The 19,225-nt window shown below is 39.9% G+C and overlaps 1 protein-coding gene across 5 annotated transcripts in view; it reads right to left on the bottom strand.

The window, feature by feature from the left end:
- The window catches only part of DYM (dymeclin), a 212,582-nt gene that overhangs the window by 178,938 nt on the left and 14,419 nt on the right, over positions 1–19,225 (bottom strand). For 2 of the 5 annotated variants that reach the window (XM_040090372.2, XM_040090376.2), the window contains exons 3-7: positions 12,401–12,453; positions 11,654–11,747; positions 10,245–10,381; positions 3,670–3,742; positions 3,323–3,415 (exon numbers count right to left, since the gene is read on the bottom strand). In XM_040090372.2, the coding sequence (XP_039946306.1) occupies positions 3,323–3,415; positions 3,670–3,742; positions 10,245–10,381; positions 11,654–11,747; positions 12,401–12,453 (450 nt within the window). Of the gene's footprint in view, positions 1–3,310; positions 3,416–3,669; positions 3,743–10,244; positions 10,382–11,653; positions 11,748–12,400; positions 12,454–19,225 lie in introns of all 5 variants that reach the window. The other 3 variants (XM_040090373.2, XM_040090377.2, XM_040090375.2) reach the window with 2 other exon arrangements.

The raw sequence follows: 19,225 nt of genomic DNA, 5'->3' as shown, positions 1-19,225 counted from the left end.
GCAGAGTCCCAGAGTCCCCACTGCAACCCATTTCTGCCTTAAAGCATATTTGCCTTTTCCAATACAAACTAACTTTGAGAAAGATTTTCTTAAATTCCCTGCAAAAAAAAGACACTTCCAGAAATGCTCTGCCTCCCAGAAAGGCTCTGTGATCTTTCCCAACACAACAAAAAAAAGTTATGTTTCATAATAAAGGACAGAGATTTGACATTTACCTTCTTCCACATCCCAGACCTACCTTACTAATTTTGAGAAATACAGTCCACCTACAATTTCCAAGTATGCTGCAGGTTGTTTTGTAGGAACAGCAGAGCTTATTCTGCCAAGGAGGGTAACAAGCAAGGTCAGAGGTGAGTGACATTGGCCTATACTCAGGAAAAGACTGGAACCTTCACAAATTCAGAGTCTCTGCCAAGCCCAAACTTCTTACACTTAGAATCCCAGAATGTTTTGGCTTGGAAGGAGCCTTAAAGCTCATTCATTCCCACCCCCTGCTATGTGCAGGGACAGCTTCAACTGTCCTGGGCTGCTCCAAGCCCTGACCAGCCTGGCCTTGGACACTGCCAGGGATCCAGGGGCAGCCACAGCTGCTCTGGGCACCCTGTGCCAGGGCCTCAACACCCTCCCAGACACCAATTCCTTCCCAGGATCCCAGCTGTGCCTGCCCTCTGGCACTGGGAGCCATTCCCTGGGTGCTGTCCCTGGGTGCCTTGTCCCCAGTCCCTCTGCAGCTCTCCTGGAGCCCCTTTAGGCCCTGGCAGGGGCTCGGAGCTCTCCCTGGAGCCTTCTCTTGTGCAGCTGAGCAGCCCCAGCTGTGCCAGGCTGGCTCCAGAGCAGAGGGGCTCCAGCCCTGGCAGCATCTCCGTGGCCTCCTCTGCGCTGGCTGCAGCAGCTCCACGTCCTTGTGCTGTTGGAGGCAGGGCTGGAGCAGCTCTGCAGGTGGGCTCTCAGCTGAGCACAGGGGCACAGGGGCAGGATCCCCCCTGCCCTGCTGCCCACGCTGCGGGATCAGCCCAGGGCACAGGAGGCTTCTGGGTCCTAGTGCACATTGCTGGGACATGTCCAGCCTCTCCCAGTCTCCAGGGTATAAACAGAATATATCAAAATCCTTCTCCTCAGGGCTGCTCTCCAACTAGCCTGGAACAGCTATGTACCTGCCTGCAATATATCACACACAGGTATCCCAAGCACCTGATGTGACACTCAGAACAAGTTCAAAAGGAAGGAGTGCAAGACAGCTGCACAGGTACTGCTGTACCTGCATTCTGAACATGGAGACAGCCTTCCATGCTTTAAAAATAATGCTACCGTTTCAGTGAAGGAGAAAAATAAAAGCTTCAACTGGGGTGCAGACAAGCAATATATTCAGACAGCAGCCACCAGCTGTATCCACTCCTTCACCAAACTGCAGCACAGAACACAAGGGACACACTACTTGTCACAATCCTCTGTTAAGGCTATTGAATGCTCCTAACAAAATTTTGCTTGTCTGAAAGACACTTCTAAGACCAGCCCAGCATGGAGATTTTAATGGTCTGCCACAACAAAAAATCACCTTTTACAGTATCTTTACAGACAGACATACTGTTACACATACTGTTACAGTGCCACTGCAAGCTGCCAAAGATGTCTTTTCTCTCACAGATGATCCTAAGTCCTGACAAGTTTGAATATTTCATGTATTCCACTCAATCTATTCCTTTCACCAAATTCACATATCAGGTTTGCAGTTCTCTTGAGTCATTCCAGCTAAAGACAGAAATGGGTGACACCCTTGAAACAAAACAGGGAAAGAATCTCTAGTGATACCTGACCAATGAGAGGGGGGTAAGCAAGAAGTAAACTCACTATGAAAAGAATCCTGATCACTCTCTCGAGCAAAATAAATAATAAAGTAGTACCTTATAACACCTTTATGAAGAACACAGTTGGATTGCGTATTAGAGAATGCAACTATCCCAATATCTCCATTTCCCTACCTATTTCCCTTTTAATGATATGGGAACAAAATTCTTATTTAAGGCATTATCATTTAAACATATTCTAGTGATAAACAAGACAGTAATATGCTTTTTTGTAACTGTTAGTATTTATTAGCAATCATCAACATGCTGTTTCAGGAGAAATTCAGCTAAAAAAACTTATTTGACCAAAAAAAAAAATTCTTCCACATTTCTCTCTCTTATGAAACTTAAGTTTTTGATATAGCTGAATATTAAATTATGGACAGGTTTTATAATTTAGTTTTTAAATAAGCCATTTTAGCATTAGATTTTATAGTAATCTTAGTGCTTTTAGCAGCTGCCTCCACTTGCAGCAACCACACTCACATAGAAACAGAGATGCTGACAGGTTCAGCTATTGAAGTGGGTGAGCAACAATCATATAGGGCAGAAAAGCCGGCGTATTTTCTTCTGCTGAAAGGCAGACTAAAGGATACCTGACTACACACACAAACTGGTACTTCCAAGAAAGAAAAACAAAACCCTGTGGGATTTATGAACTTGCCCATATATCACAGTCCTCTCGGCCCTTTGTACTTCCTCTAATCTGCTCCAAACAAAGCCTGTGTCTGTTCCAGGAAGTCCTGACAAGCTCCGTGGAATGACACTCTGAATCACACCGCTAATTCATTACGCTCTACCTACACAAATGTCTCACATTAACACTGAGAGAGCTGCACTTAAGGACAGCAGTGTTTCAGAAAAACATCTTGGTCAGTTTTCCAGACAAAAGAACAATCCCAGCTACAAGATAGCAGGGCTCTATGCTACACTGTAACAGACAACCCGAATCTCCTCCAAAGTTGTGGTGTTTTAGTTGGGGTGCTACATTTTAAACACAGATTACACTGCACTTTAATACTAAAGTAACTTTTACTTTAGTATTATTTGAGTAATATAATACTTTAGTATTATATTACTACCTTCAGTAAAGTTTTTCATGGGGAAGAAAGTCCAAACTCATCAGAACACTTCCACAAACGTGGAAGAACACTTCCCCCCCCCCCCCCCCCCCCCCCCCCAAAGAACAAAGCACGGTCTCCAACATTAAGCACTGAAGTACGTTTTATGACACATATCTCAGCAAGACGTGGAATCATCATCTCTCAAATACAACAGATGCATGGAAAAAAAAGCCATGTAAACAAATCTGCAGATCTACAAAAACAACCCACGTATTCATTTCTCTTGTCCCTTCTGTAGACATCAATTCACTGGATTTTTAGAAATCAGTATTAAATAGCACAGTATGATTTATTTTTGCAATTTAAACCCCCACAGAACTGCAGAAGAACTTTAGTTTTCACCTTACTGCATACCCCAGAGCTGAAGTGACACCTCCACTGTACCTTCCCCTGTACCATGAGCACAACCATTTCCACCAGTTACTGTCTGTGTGCTGACAGGGGTACCTGAAACAAACGGAATAACTTCTGTTGATGGTTTGAACTGGGTGTGAGACGTTCATCATGTACTTCTTCCAACAGAACATTCAGGGCTGGCACTGGTAGCAGCTTATCATTATCTGTACTGCTGCATCAGACGGAACATTCAAATACAACTACTTAAACATTACAAACCCGTTACTACAAGTTTTATATTCTCTCAAATGCTCCATTTATAAAAGAAGACTAGGAAAAAAAGAGAAAAAAAAATGTCTACTTACAAAAGGGGAATTTCAACAATGAGCTGGATGAGGCAACAAAGCAACTCTTCTACGAGGTCTTCACACTCTACTCCTAAAAAAGGAACACAGCAAAGGATTTCTGGGTTTTCAAGTACCAAAACAAAGTTAAGATTCAAGCACACAGATGTAGATGATCAATACCTTAGTTAAGGAACAAACAGTAGAAGTTCTAGCTGTTAAAGGAGATGAGCTTTTTTTTTTTTTTCCTCAAAATAGAAAGCACTTGAGATTATTAACAGAGAAAATGGTGATGCCTTCTCCTTTTTACATAAAAAAAGCAAATAACAAGTGCATAAATTAAATGAGGTGTTGGTATTGTGGGAATGTGCTAATATTCAGCACATCAAGCCTTCCTTTACTACTTAACAGAAGATCATATTAAACAGTGTTATTACTAACAGCTGAACTAATCACTGGTGACTTCTCAGTGGTCAGCAGTTAAATATCCTCTCAAAATTCCCAGCACTTAACATATTTTCCCACTCTGGTTTTCAAACCCAAGCGAAGAATAGTCAGAAATAGTTTCATTTGTGTAATATACACTGAGCAACATTATAAAAGAATGTCAAAAGAATTAGCTACTGAGCATGTCACTGCTGCTCTAGAGTAATACAATTTTTTCATGAATACATATCTATTTTTTGAAGAAGTTTTACACATTTCAATGACAAGTTTCAAGCATTCTAAAGCAACAGAAATTATTCTCTGGTCATGTACACTGTGATAAAATACATGCAGGGATTCAGAATTATTTTTAAACTTAGAACTATTCTAAGCAATAAAACTGGTCATATTTTACATCAGTAATTTTTAAAAGCAACTGTAACAAAAGACTTCTAAGACTCATGGAGAAAAAAGCTTATTAAACCACTTGAAGTTCACATAAAATACCAAAAAAAAAAAAAAAAAAAACCCAGAAGATAAACCTATTGGCTCATCAGGATTTATTCTGCCTTCAAAGATAAAATTATGATGAGAAACCTACAACATAAAGAAGTGGAAGGTTTTACAGTGCTAAATGGCTTAAGAGTAGTATAGCTAATCCCCTGCATTATGGCATTGCAGCACAATAACTACCCAAATGCCTGTTTATTTTGTATTTTCAAATAAATAAATCCTGCCATAAACACAGCTTTATAGCCAGGTTACAGCAGTGTTACTCTGCTTAACCCAAGTTTGTTCTTGAATCCAGAACTCAATTTTAAGAAGCACACTGGGGGGAATATTCACCATAAAGCAAAATTATTTCTTTCCACAATCAGTTTATTAAAAACACATTAAAAATTGTCACCTAGTGAACTGCACATTCTAAAGGAAATCAGTTTTTTATCACGGAAACATGGTTTCCTTTATATAGAATCCCCCATGAGTAACACAATGCAGCTCCTGTTAGTAAAACCAAGAACTGCTCAGAGCATTTAACCTTGGACAGAAACCACAGCCAATAATGGAGCACAGATAATATATTCTAAAATAACTTGAATGTCACATTTTCCTAAGGCTTTCTGAACCTAGAAAATGCTTATAAAGCAAGACTGCTACTAGTTCCCAACAGGTACCTAATTTTTTTCCTAACACAAGAAAGTGGGAAGAAAAAGGTTAAAACAGTAAAGTGAGTTGAAGTTTTTAAAACATCATTTTATTCTGCCACACTGTATGCACAACTCATCTGAACCGAGAATAAGGTTATTTGAATATGAAAGAAAGCTTTTCCCTCAAGACAATATTCAAAATAAGGGAAGAAAACACTGGGTCACATAGAATGAAAGATGTTATTTAAAATATTTTTAAAAAAAAAACTTAATTGCTGTAATCAATGTCATTCAGCTACAGTAATTAATGTATCCTTTTCCCAATTGGGGCACACACATTCTTGTTTAATTTTCATCTTGCCAAGACAATGAGGAGGATGCAAGCCAAATCTATAACGTGAGAGAGAGCCATAAACACGGAACACTCTGTGTTTTCACAAACAATGCCTCTTTCAATAGCAGGATAAAGACAATACACACAAGATTCATTCACATTAGTAGATCACATACTTGGATCAAAGACCTGTAAAGCCTTGGGGAAAGTAAGTACAGGGTGAACCCGTCCAGACAAAATTAGAGCAGGGAGAGGGATCATAGGTGCATCTGGCAAACTCCACTGCCGAAGTGACTGCAATTACCCAGGTTTTAAAATGTCCAGTTATGCTGAAGTAGCATTTTTTTCATCAGCTATATTTAAGTCCTCAAACATGGATGATTTAATTTTGCAAGTAGTTTGATGGATTTTGACTTTTTGGTGGGGTTTGGTTATATATACATACATACATACATACATATATATATATACACACATACACACACACACTTCTGAAAATTTTTTTTGTAATACAATTTTTGTTTGTTTAACTTTTTCAAAGTTACACACATTACAGACACTGGATTAGCACATACTACACAGGTAAAATGGCTTATGCAGAGGCAAACAGAGATGCCAGGAGGCCCCAATTCTAAAACCAGTCCAGCTCCATCTTCTTGAGAACCTAACTAATACATTGGTAGGACCTGATCTGGTGGATGTGCTTAATATCAACAACAGTAAGATATTCAGGCATAGCAATGTATATCCTCATCTTAGATGCTACTTGTTTTTCTGCCATGCTGCTCATACAGAACCTGGACACAAGCAGTGAAATAAATAACTCCTTGCAAAACAGACTCAGAGCATTCATAGGTTTTGTGGTTTGATCTTCAGCTCTAATTACTCTCAAAAACTTACAATTTGTACTTAAGAGTGGTAATAATGAGTACATAAATTGATTGTCTTCCCTCATTTCCTTTTTGTGATAGCTGAACACTCGTGAAATCATTTAAGGCTTGCAGTAAATGTGATGTTATTTATAACCTTCTCTATGTCTTCATATTTGCTTTAATATGTCACAAACAGCCCTTAGTAGCCTTGTGTTTAAAAACTTCTCTACAGATAATGAATAAAGCTTCCTACTACAGCTCAGGGAACAGCTTAAATGAATTGATGGTCTGATTTAAAATAAAATACGCAGCATGTGCTCTCTGACACCTTTGAGTCACAATACCGTTAAAGACTGTGCAGAAATTATAGGATACAGACAGTGGAAAGATGAATGATTTGTGTTAGTGAGACTAACTCCAGCTTCAGCTGAGATGATGCTGACTCCTGTTTGGGATTTATTGATACCAGGAAATTTTCAGCTGAATTTTGAAGTATATGGGTTTAGTCTCTCTGTGGATCTTCCTGCAATCAGAATCCTGCAATATTCTCCAAAATTGTAAGCAAATCCCAGTTACGGATGAAGAGGCAAAGGCTGCACTTCTTGGGCTAAAGAACCATCTGAAACTTCTCAAAAAGAATACATTTCTACTAATGGTAGACCTTCTCTTGAAGGAAATCAATAACAGCACTATTAGCAGGGACTAAATCCAGGGCAACTTATTCATTAAGCTAAAGCACACCCATGCACTCAAACCTCAAAAAAATCCCATTTTATGACACAAAGCACAATTGCACATCTTTCTTCTGAGCCTCAAGCAGAGTCTAGCAGTAAAATGCACAAACTGGACATTCAGGAAAACTGAAAGCACATGAACTGCAAAATCTGTGAGGATAATTCTTCCAGACAAGGCAACCATAAAAAGTACTACCTGAACAATCATGGCTATGTCATACACAGTTTATATTTCTGAGCAGTCAGCGACAGGAATATTTTCCATACCCAGATCTCATAGATTATAATTATACACTTCTCCCTGACACACCAAATCTCCCAGAGCAGGTGCTGATGCAGTGCCTGACTGCAGTATGAGCATCCTGATGCGCTTACACTGCAGTTATGTGCTCTGAGCTCCCAGGTGCTGTACCTAAATCAGAAAGCATGGCACCAGAAGATACTGTCCCACCAGAAGGATAAAAATGCGATGTTCATAGGGAAACAAACACCACTACAGAGTGATTTCCAAAGGAGTTGTGAGATGATCCTGAAAAGAACAATAACCTTTTCTCAGAAGGCTAAGAGACTGAACAAAGCACATGAAAATGGACCACAGGGTAGAGAGCTTGTTTGTGTTGTTGGGTGGTTGCACTGTTCTTTTGAATAAATACTGACGAGGCAGTAAGGAAATCCAGAAACTTCAAAATTCAGACATTGTATTAAAACTTATTTTAATATGAATATTTTATTTACATCATAGAGTTCATATAAAAATGCCTTTCACAAGGCTTGTTTTATCATGCTCACAACAGAAGAATTATGAATAATGCCAAATAAAACAGTAAGGATAACTAAGAACTTAATTTTTAAAAAGAATCAAAGATAGTAAATTTTCCCTAAAAGTACTAATGAATCTATGTAAAATTAAGAGGAATATAGGAATAATAATAAGATAAAAATAGGTTAATAATATTATAATAAATATACAAAAATAGCAGAAATATTCTACTTTCCAAAAAGTAGAAACCAAAAATTCAAGAAAGCTACACTTAATTATAAAAATTATTAAAACTATTAAAATTTTAAAATTACAAAATATATAAAAATACAAACAACAAAGCGCTTCATTTTCTTCTGCGTACTTTTAATAGGCCCTAGCACAACTACAGTTTATGACAATTCATTCATGATACTTCATCTTCCTACAGCTGGGCATAAGAGCTATAGGAAGTCATATGCCTTATTACCACCTTCTGCAGACATTTAAAAGTAAGATTTTTAGGAATCAAACCCAATGGCTATGTAACCTTGCCATCTTATGAACCTCAACACCCTGGGGAAGTTCACAAAAACCATCTCAAACTGGAAGCCCAAAGAGGAGCCGAGGAGCAGCTCATTTCCTGCCTCACCAGCAGACCACACACAATTACCCTCCTAATCAACAACATCCCCTGAACAATCTGCTCAGAGGTAATTGCTAAGTACATTTGCCATCAATATGCACAGAATTATTGCTAATAAATGTCACTGTGAATTACAGTCAAGTGCTACTAGACATGGTATAAACATGGGTCTACACTGGTGACAATAATCACTTTCCATATCACACTGCGAGGAACGCCCAGTGCAAGGAATAAAGATCACAGGGGTTCCAGCTGACAAAAGTCTCAGCTTTTCCACCCATCCCACTGTGGCATGCTGTACACTGAAGCAAGAGGTGAGCCATTTTTTTAAGGCAGGAATAAACCCACAGGCAGTCTGCAGGGATAGCTCATACACAAGCAGATATTCTTTTCCAATGCATCAGCGAGCTGACTTCCCTCCTGGAGATCACTCACCACAGTTTAAATACATTAAACCATTTCAACATGTAGCACTTAATCCTTTGGCAGCACAATTCTGATTTCCCCAGAGCACTGGCAGGCGCCAAGGAGTTAAACAGATTTTAATGAACAGTTTTCCCTGTTGGATGAGCAAGCAGCGATTCGGTGCTCTCAACACGTGTTCTCGTCGCAGGAAATCCACAGTCAGACACTCTTGGTTGTTCTCACACCATCCACTCACACTGCTCTAGCATTCTGAGACTCTTTAGGCTTCATGCGACAAATAACATGCAATTACACACAGTTCTTTGACTTGGACTCAGCAGTGCTAGGTTAGCCATCTGACTTGATGATCTTAAGGAGGCTTTTCCAGCCTAAATTATTCCACAATTTATACCAAAGCAAAAGAAATCAAGGCTCACGTGGCAGCATTATCCATCATGCACTTTTTGAGGGCATCTTGATACAGGGTTAGACAAGGATTTGTTGCAGACAGTGTTCAGACTGTCTTTTTGCTGTAATGCAACTGATTTCGAATGCATTTGTATTGTTCTTATTCAAAGACACCAGCTTCTTCCTCGAGCATCTCTCCTGCCACCTTCCATCTTGTGTAATACATACCCCATTTCCTGGACATGAGCCCATTTTAGTAATTCTGCCTTAATTCTCTGATTGCTCCTGTACTCTGTTATAAGCTATTGCCCCCAAATTAAATTTTAGCAGTTGCTTTCTCAAGGGGTCAATTCTAAGCATAGGACTGTTAACTTTCTTTCACCAGATCCCTAAAAATAGCATTAATTCCACCCTGTGGCTGCTGTTGGTTTAGGACAAGTATGTGAAAAGATCCATTAAACTGCTATATCAAAATTCCAATGTTCGTATGTGGTCACCTTCACTGCAATTCTGTTCTGTTCTTCTGAAGAGGACCACTACCACCTTTCAAAAAGTATGAAAGTCACTAAAGCCCAGGTAGGTCTACAGCACCACATCTCAACAACTGTTCAAAAAAAGCCAGATTAAGCTAAACCAAACTTTCTAGTACTTAATTTCTGGTTGTAAAGCAAAGCTTGGGATTCTAGGTCTAAAAGAAACATAGAATCATAGAAATATTTAGATCTAAAGCATCTGAAGGAAAAGACCCTTAAGATCAAGTACAACCATCAACCTAAGTCATTAGTCCAGCACTAAACCATGTCCCTACATGCCACAACTACAAACATTAGGACATTTAAGTTTCTCATGGAATGTTTGTTTCACTAGCACTTGTGTGTACCCACCATATGAGCTTGGTCCTGCTTTCTCTTCGTAAGTAAAATGAAGCTGCAGCTCCTCTTCTGACATGCGACTGATGAACACTTTCAGCAAACAGCAAATAATGAACAGTGCATTGTGAGCCTGCCAGATAAAGAGGTGGCTGGAAAAGAAGCAGAAATAAACAAGAATCAGCAATGCTTCCACCAGCAAACATGCATCAAAAACCACAAGAAAATAAATGTCAGAGTAGACAAAGTTCTACAGTTGAAGTAAGGAAAAGCCAAAGTGTTCAAGCAGGGAGTCTGCAGCTGATGTTACAAAAACCACAATGGGAATGTATTCAAAACTAGTTTGCAAAATACAACCTTATCCCTAACTACATTTGTATCATTAAAAACATCACAGCAGACAGAACTCTTTGAGGAACTCACTGAACAGTTCAGCAAATTTCTAGAGGTCTCTAGACCCTATGGACTCAAGGCGCACAGACATTTGAAAATTTTCAACAGGTTCAAACCTGAAAGCTTCCTGGCTCCCTGAAACGTAGCCCTTTTCCCAAGCAAATAGCCTTCAGGTGACAACAGGCATTTATGGACTTCATGAGCACCACACAGCAGGATTTTCTTATGCAACATACATGAATATTTTCCAAGATTCTGAATGAAAGGGAATACAGCTGGATAAAATTTTTTTGAGTCCCAGTAAGTAATTGCTGGGGAGCCCATCCAACAGCACAGAGTCAACTACTGCCCAAAGCTGTACTATCAAGGTATCTTAGGATTAAAACAGCAACAGGGCACAAGTAACTTCTTACTTTTGATGCAAGCAAAAAATTTGATGGCAGGCCTGGGAATAAGGAGGAATTCCAGCCCCAGATCTGACCAGAGTGGGACATTCATCTGTGTGTGTGAGGGAACAACTACAGAAAGCCTCCTGAAAAAAAACCCCACAGTGCTGCACAAGTAACCTCTTGGAGTTCACTCCTACTGCTGAAAGGGGCAAACAAAACCAACAGCAGCTGCATGACATAACTTGAAAGCAGTATTTTCATACTTATTTACATATTTATAGATATTTAAAATATTTCCAAGATAGCAAACTGGCTCATACGTTAAGTTCAGCTAAAAGGTTCAGATAATTTTAAAACATCTCTAAGCCAGTAGCATCCATAGCTCACACCATCTATAAAAAATGTGTTCATCTAACACACAAGTACGTATTTTTCCCCAGTAATCTACTTACCTATTACACTTAACTTATGTGTTTAGAGAAGTAGTAGACACTTGTTCTGTTTCAAACAACAATTTAAGAGAATGCTAAGCTTTGGTCTGTGAGTAGGTTAATTAGTAGAGTACAAAAATTCAAGAGCTAGCAATGAAAGGAACATTTAAAAAAATTAAATGGCACACATATCTCTTTTCTGGGAACTTACTTCTGACATTCTGCTGAAATTTTTAACTCTTTGGTTCTAGAAAGAAAGACTTTAATCAATGATCCAAGGTTTCCTGTTCGAGGATTCTTCTCAACTAGATAAGAAAAAATAAGATACAATTACAAATCATGCAAAAGCCGACACTGTCTAGGTCAAATGATATATATAATAAAAAACCCCCAAATTTCAATGTCTAAAATATTTCTACATAAAGCACAGTATGCCTTCTTTTTCTGTACAGGCATTCTTCATTCAAGATTCTCCATGGTTTACCTGTCCATTAATGTTCTCTAAATACTACTAATCCTAGATTTAAAATATCCCAAATGTGGGATACTCATACTGCTTCCTTTCCCAAACTTGTCTGCAGCACAACAGCCTCCTGTCAGAAAACTGGGCATGTCTTCACAACTACTTTTTACCTCCTCACAACACCACTGATCACATTTATATCATCCCTTCCTTTCATTCTCTAAGGAAGAATGATAAGCTTAAAGGGCAAAGGGGAAAAAGACATAGCAGAGATGGAATTATTTGTTTTAAACACTGCAGTCATATCAAGTTCTGTAAAGCAATTAACAATGGAAGTAAAGGTTTGGGATATACATAAACACACTCTTTACACTTCTTTAACCTTACTAGGGCAACATATAGAAATAGAACACCAAAGGCATGAATGTGCACAGGAATGCTGTTTCCCAATCTTTCTGGTAAAATACATGGAAAAAGGAGGGCACAACATCTCACCTAAAGACTTGCAGACTGAGATTGTGGCTTCTTCCAAGAGCTTTAAATCCGCACTAGGTAGGAGGAAAAGAAAACAAAAATAGTTAACACAAGCAGTTGGGCTCCTGTACTTGAAAATTCATTACAAAACAATAATAAAATCTTTCTATGAAACATTTAATTTTAGCCATCCATTAGCTCGTTGAGGTCGGTTTGTCCAACCGTCCTGCTCAAGCAGGATCTCCTGCAGCCAGCAGTCCTGGACTATCTCCAGGTGGCTTTTGAGTATCCCCAAAACTTTTCTGAGCAACTCATTCCAATGCTCCATCATCCTAACATCAAGCAGTGCAATATTCTTTTGAAGTACAGCAACTATAAAACAGGAAACTAATATTCAAAAGTGAATTGTTCATCAGAGTGAAATTATGTCAGCGTCTTTTCCCAGGGAACAAGGGACAGGATGAAAGAAAATGGCCTCATGCTGTGCCAAGGGATTTTCAGGTTGGATATTGGGGAAAATTCCTCCATGGAAAGGGCTGTCCAGCCCTAGCACAGCTACCCAGGGCAGCGGTGGAGTCCCCACCCTGAAGGAATTTAAAAGCCCTATGGATGTGGCACTTGGGGACACGGGTCAGTGGTGGCCTGGGCAATGCTGGGAATGGTTGGACTTGATGGTGCAAGGGCTTTTCCAACCTAAATGATCCTGTGATTCCATGAGCATTTTATTACCTCTAGTTTTGCAGCTTCAGTGCTGCCATGCTCAGTTTGGTGTTACTGAAAATACAAATACAACAGCAGCCTGCAGAAAGAACTTGAACTTTTCTTACAAGAAATTTCACATGAAATGACGCATTTTTAAAAACATGAATAAAAGAAACCTCAATCTGACATTTAACCTCAAGCTAAGCAGCTCTTTCCTCTTAACTAATGTTAAAAACAATCACATTAGATACAGCAAATTGTTTGTAACTTCATTAATTGCCTCGTGATACGCCTCACAAAAACATCATCTGAAAAGAACAATAAAGCACTAAAGCAAAACCTGACAGCAACCACTGAAACCACACCAGCTGAGTCAAACACATGCATCTGACCTACCAGTGCAGGGCAACTGAGTCTCAAAAACATCCTTAACAGATGGGAAAACAAGACAAATCATCCGATACTGTGTTCAATGCCACACTGAGCAATACAAATATTAATAATTAAAAGGAACCCTGTTCCACCAGTCTCACCATTAAAATTTCTCCCTTCTATCTTGTCTGAATCCACGCTCTTCTAGTTTAAAACTATCACCTCTTGTCATATTATGAAGGTCCTACCCCTCAGTGTTTCGGAAAAAATGGTAAAGCCCCTATACAGATTGAACACATAGCCTAACCTTCAGGGACTTCTGAAGTTCAACAAATTAAAGGGCAGTCAAAAAAATTTAGTTCAATGCTTGCAGTCATAATGAAGTCCTCCGCTCATTTTGAAGTCCAGTGAAGTCTTTTTAAATTGAAGTGGTAATCCAGTCTGCAGCACGCTATTGCATCAACCTGAGATTATCAGCAGTGCTGTGTGGGAAGCTGCTAAACCAGCTCCAGTGCTGAAAACCCTGTGGACCCATGCTCTTGGAAGCTGTGGAGTTTCAGCTGTTCCCCAGCTCATGAGGACTAGAAGATACTGTAGAAGGAGCAGTCAAAAGAATTATTTCAAAACCCTTCAAGAGGAAACTATTTAAAACAGAGACATCAAACAAATTAAGTTTCAAGATGCCTGCAAATTTTCTTATGTATTACACTAATTTACTGTGTAGTGAGCTGACAGCTGAGACAGCTCTTCACCTACAGCTGAATATCCTAAGACAACTTCAGATTATGCAGATTGGCTTGTCCTGATATCAATTGCCAGCATTCATTCTTCTCTTAAAAACTGCTTTGAAACACAAGATTCAGAAAGAACAAACTTACACTTTGATATATGCTTTAAAAACATTAGGCTTGGTCTCAAAGGTGGTCTCTTGTTCCAGCACTACAAACATGCAGAGTAATTAAAAACAAATGGTATTGAGCAAGAACACACCACCAGCAACTACGGACAACACAGTTTCCTAGGTCTGTGTGACCCTACACTTTTTAAAAAAAACAAAAACTGCTAAATTTGCCCAGCTGGCTGCTTGTCATCAGGATTTATTTCTTCCCAAGACCTGGCAGGCAGGGAGGGTGACTATTACAATGGACAACAACTCAGTAGAGAGTTCTTAGGTACTGAAAAATCATAATCTAACACAACGTGACCCTTCCCACTATCCAAAGATCCTGGGGACACAGTCAGAGTGGTTATTGTAATTGCTCCAGGATTTAAAACATAAATGCAGACATTCAGCTTTGAATTATGGTTCAATTTCTCCCTAATTTCTAAGGTTAGGTTTGAAAGTATAACATTCTTACGGACTTTTTTTTCTCTTCGCGTTATTAAAACCCACACAAAGTCCTCAAAAAAATTCCACAGAGTTGTTCAGTTTCTACAAGTTGCCATGATCAAAACCAGTGGCAAAGCAAGCAAGGCTTTCAGATCTTCAGCAAAGCTTTTAACACTCAAGCAATTCTTTTTCATACTAAAATCAAGTTTAAAAATTAACTACAGCCCACTGCCTCTTATTCATACAACAAGAACACAAAAGCACATTTTGCCACACTCAAGACTAGGCAACAGCTACTGCAAAATTTCAGTTCACTCAAAAGAAAGGAACGCCTAGTGAGGGGGAATTACAGCAGAAAAACCACCCCAACAGACACACACCACTGAAATATTCAACACTGTTACATTCCCAAGGATGGATTCATGGAGACAATGTTGTGGAAAGGTACAAAAGTAGCAGGTCATTCCTAAGTATCTTGGGCCAAACTTATCAGCGGCCTTCTTCCTTCGATTGGGCAGGAAAGAGAAGTAAGAGACATGGAAAAAGCTGTCTGGCTATCTTCTTGTGCAGTGAAGAGACATTCGGTAAATTACATTAGGATTTGTGTATAAGATGCCAGAGCTACGATTCACAAGATGGCAAAAAAGAAACGATACAACCAACTGTGGCACCGACTTTTCTCTACAGTCCCTGTGGAAATGACATCTGGTTAATGAATGAATGTAAGAATGAAAACTCAACACTGAAACATCTGTCCTTTATTAAGCCACACAGAACACTGCTAGTAAGTACCTGAATTGTATTTCAGCTCTAACAAGAGCAAGGACTGATAAAATGAAGCTCCTTCACTGCACTGATCACAAATAAAAGTTCCAACTCTCTCTGAAAACCATCACCTGAGGAATATGGACCAACCTGTTGTCAAATAGATGTTAAATATGTGTCTGGAGCACAAGTCTGATGAGGAGCAGCTGAGGGAGCTGGGAAAGGGCTGAGCCTGGAGAAAAGGAGGCTCAGGGGGAACCTTGTGGCTCTGCACAACTCCCTGACAGGAGGGGACAGCCGGGGGGGTCGGGCTGTGCTCCCAGGGAACAGGGACAGGAGGAGAGGGAACGGCCTCAGGCTGGGCCAGGGGAGGCTCGGATTGGATATTAGGGAAAATTTCTTCATGGAAAGGGCTGTCCAGCCCTGGCACAGCTGTCCAAGGTGATGGTGGAGTTGCCATCACAGGAGGCCAAAAAGCCGTGTGGATGTGGCACTTGGTGACATGAGTTAGAACGCACAAGAGTAAAGGACAGATTTTTTAAGGATGGAGTCCAAAATATTCCCTGCTCTATGAGAAACATTTGGTATATTCACCACATGAAACAGATTATCTACTGCTAGTAATAAAAAGGCAGTAAGTATGAAAAGTCAACTCTGTCTGCTGCTTGCTGGCTCTGCTGAGCATCAGTAGGAAGAACCCAGGCACTCCAGTAACATCCAGCAAGTCCTGCCCTGGACAAGACACCTCTATGGAAACGGGTCACATATGGAACAAACTCTGAGGGTGGTGGGACCCTGGCACAGGGTGCCCAGAGCAGCTGGGGCTGCCCCTGGATCCCTGGCAGTGTCCAAGGCCAGGCTGGACAGGGCTTGGAGCAGCCTGGGACAGTGGAAGATGTCCCTGCCCATGGCAGGGGTGTGATTTTTAAGATCCCTTCCAACTCAAACTGTTCTGGGCTTCTGTGACACCAGCTTCAAGCCACGGACCTTTAACAGCACGATCACAGTGACCTGGGTGAGTTTGCACAGGTACTTCAACTGGCACAACCTCCACTGAACCACCTTGCTTTCAGAGAGCAGTACATATTTACATATTCACCAGTTCTGCAGTTTTCCAAGAAATGAACAAAAGGTATCACCTGATGTGGGGATTCAAACAGGCTGTGAACATACGGGGCAAACAGAATAGATACAAAGCAGAATATTCTTAACTATATAGACTTTACTGGCTCACTTGGATACTAGCAAATTTGTGAGGTGCATGGCTGCTTCCCACACACTTCAGGAAAAAATTCCAGGCTTCCCAGGAGTTCCTCCCTCATCCTGTGATCTGGTGGCCAGCACTTTCAAAGTACTTAATAAAAAAAAGAAATTATTTTATTTGCTTTTCTTTAATGTGGAGGCTAAGTCCACAGACTTCAGCAGAACTAAAATTAATAATAGTGAAATTTCCTTCCTTGACAGCACAGCCATGTTTAAAGGGAAATGGTCTGCCTTTGTTTATTTTAAAGGTATCCAAACAGGAGAGGTTTAACAGTGGCAGGGATTATTTTCTGTAACATCTTAACACCATGTAATAAGAATATTTTGAATACCAATTGTCACTGAAAACCGCTCTATATACACAGGCAGTATCTGTGTGACTGCAGCTATCACACATCAGTGGTGAAAGTAAAGAGTAATCAAGGATAACCATTATTTCGTTGGGATTTAATCACTTTGTGTTTGCAATCACTCATGACAGGCCAAAGAGTTTCCTCATCAGGAAATCAGTTTTCTGTAAGAAAGTCTCTTTTCAGTAGAGGTGGCAAAGGATGGCAAATTGAGCAGTCTATTAGTAAAATTTCATCATCTTCACTGACTGCAGATTTTTATTTCAGGCTTCTTCTGACCAAAAAGCAGGATCCTGCAGTCAGCTATTTTGACACGTATTGTAAAAAACATTACTTCCAAAAAGAAGAGGATGAGGGGGAAACACCACCCCCCCCCCCCAAAAAAAAAAAAAAAAAAAAGGCATTATAAATAGGATTATTTTAAAATGGCTGAATTCAGATGCCTTACTTCGTAACAATCAGTCTTCAGCAAAACCATAATTATTAAGACAGTGAAGGTTGTTTCCTGACAGCAGTCAGCTTTGAAGAAGGCTGTTTTATCCACTTTTCTTTTAACAGCACCAGAATATGTTTCAAAGTTGCAGTGGCTTCTGTTAAAGTATCTCCATATAACAAGCGAAAACATTCTGCCCAAAAGCTGCAATTATAAACATACTCACGTCACAACACCCGCCCTTAGTATGGTAAGAAGAAGACCCAAACCAAAGCAGACAAGTACCCCTCTAAAAAAGGAGGGGGGAAAAAAACCAAATCAAGCAGCTTTCCTGGAAGTTTTTTTTCCCCACAGCAAGGTCTTTTTTCTTTGCCACTGAACACGAAACAGAAGAACCAGCCCATTTACTAAATTCATACTGTGGGAATGCTGATTTTAATGGACTAGTTGGAGGACAGACATCAAAGAATATAAGGCAGCATATGATTTATTGTACCATTTTAAAAATGTACCATGTTAAGGCAACATAAAAGCTTCGCATTTTTATGTCTTTCCATTAAAGGCCCATGCACATTATTCTTGAATCAGCAACTCATTAATAACTCTAGGGAAGGAACAAAGCAGAACAGCAAATATTAAGTTCTGCTTTAGTTAACTTTAAGTTTTCCATCAGAAAATAATTGTAACTAATACCACCACTAAAGAGGAGGTTGCATTCTTGGTAGCAAATCACAGAAAAACCAGACAAACACAAAGTATTCCTAGACTGAGAGCTAACACTCCAAAGCAAACCTCATAGCTCTTAATCCTGACAGTAACTAAGAAAACCATCCAGAAAAGCTGGATTTATTTTTATTTAAATTTTCCAATATCCAAACACTATTGGATTGATAGGTCAGTCACCTAAAGTATGAAAGTGGCAGATTTAAGAGGTTCTATACAATTTTAATTCAGCTCCCACAAATCCATTCTGTGCAACAATTAAGGACCCATGACGGAAGGGGAAGGGAAAAAAAAAAAAACAAAAAAACACCAAAACATGCAGGAGCATGAAATTAGTGTACCAAGTACTTCCTAATGGCTGAAACCAGAAATGTCTCAGCAGTACCTGCTTAGCACGCATGACTTGCTTTATGAAAGAGAATATCTCAATAAACATTTTACATTGAAAAGCATGAGGCAGCCTAAAACTAAACTGCTGGAAGCTGTTCCTTTGACTGTCATTTATGTCTGCACCCCTTATCTGCTCGCAGTCATAGACTGTGAAAGGCCCCAGCCGCTTTCTTTACCTGCCACACACCCAGGCTGGCTCTGGCTGTTACTGTTCACTCTTGCCATGGGAGTCACAGGCAGTGAGCAGGGATCCACCATCAGCTCATTTCTGATTACTGACAGCTGATATTCCCTCTTAATATTTGCCTAATTATTAAGAAAATCAGCAGTATGAGAGGAAGGCCAAGCAGCCCAGGTTGACAGAATATTAGACTCCTCGCAGGCAGCTCTGCTTTAACCACACACTCTCCTGTTCATTCTTGGAAGGCACAGCAGGTTTAAGCAATCCCACCTTTTAGCTCAACAGGCTGCTGTGCCCCAAAAAATCAATCCCTCATCGTGCCAGAATTGTTTTGTGG

Source organism: Hirundo rustica, chromosome Z (genome assembly GCF_015227805.2).
Source record: "Hirundo rustica isolate bHirRus1 chromosome Z, bHirRus1.pri.v3, whole genome shotgun sequence".
NCBI classification, from domain to species: Eukaryota; Metazoa; Chordata; class Aves; order Passeriformes; family Hirundinidae; genus Hirundo; species Hirundo rustica.
Note: the sequence above shows the minus strand (reverse complement) of the source record. Positions and strands in the feature narration are given on the sequence as shown.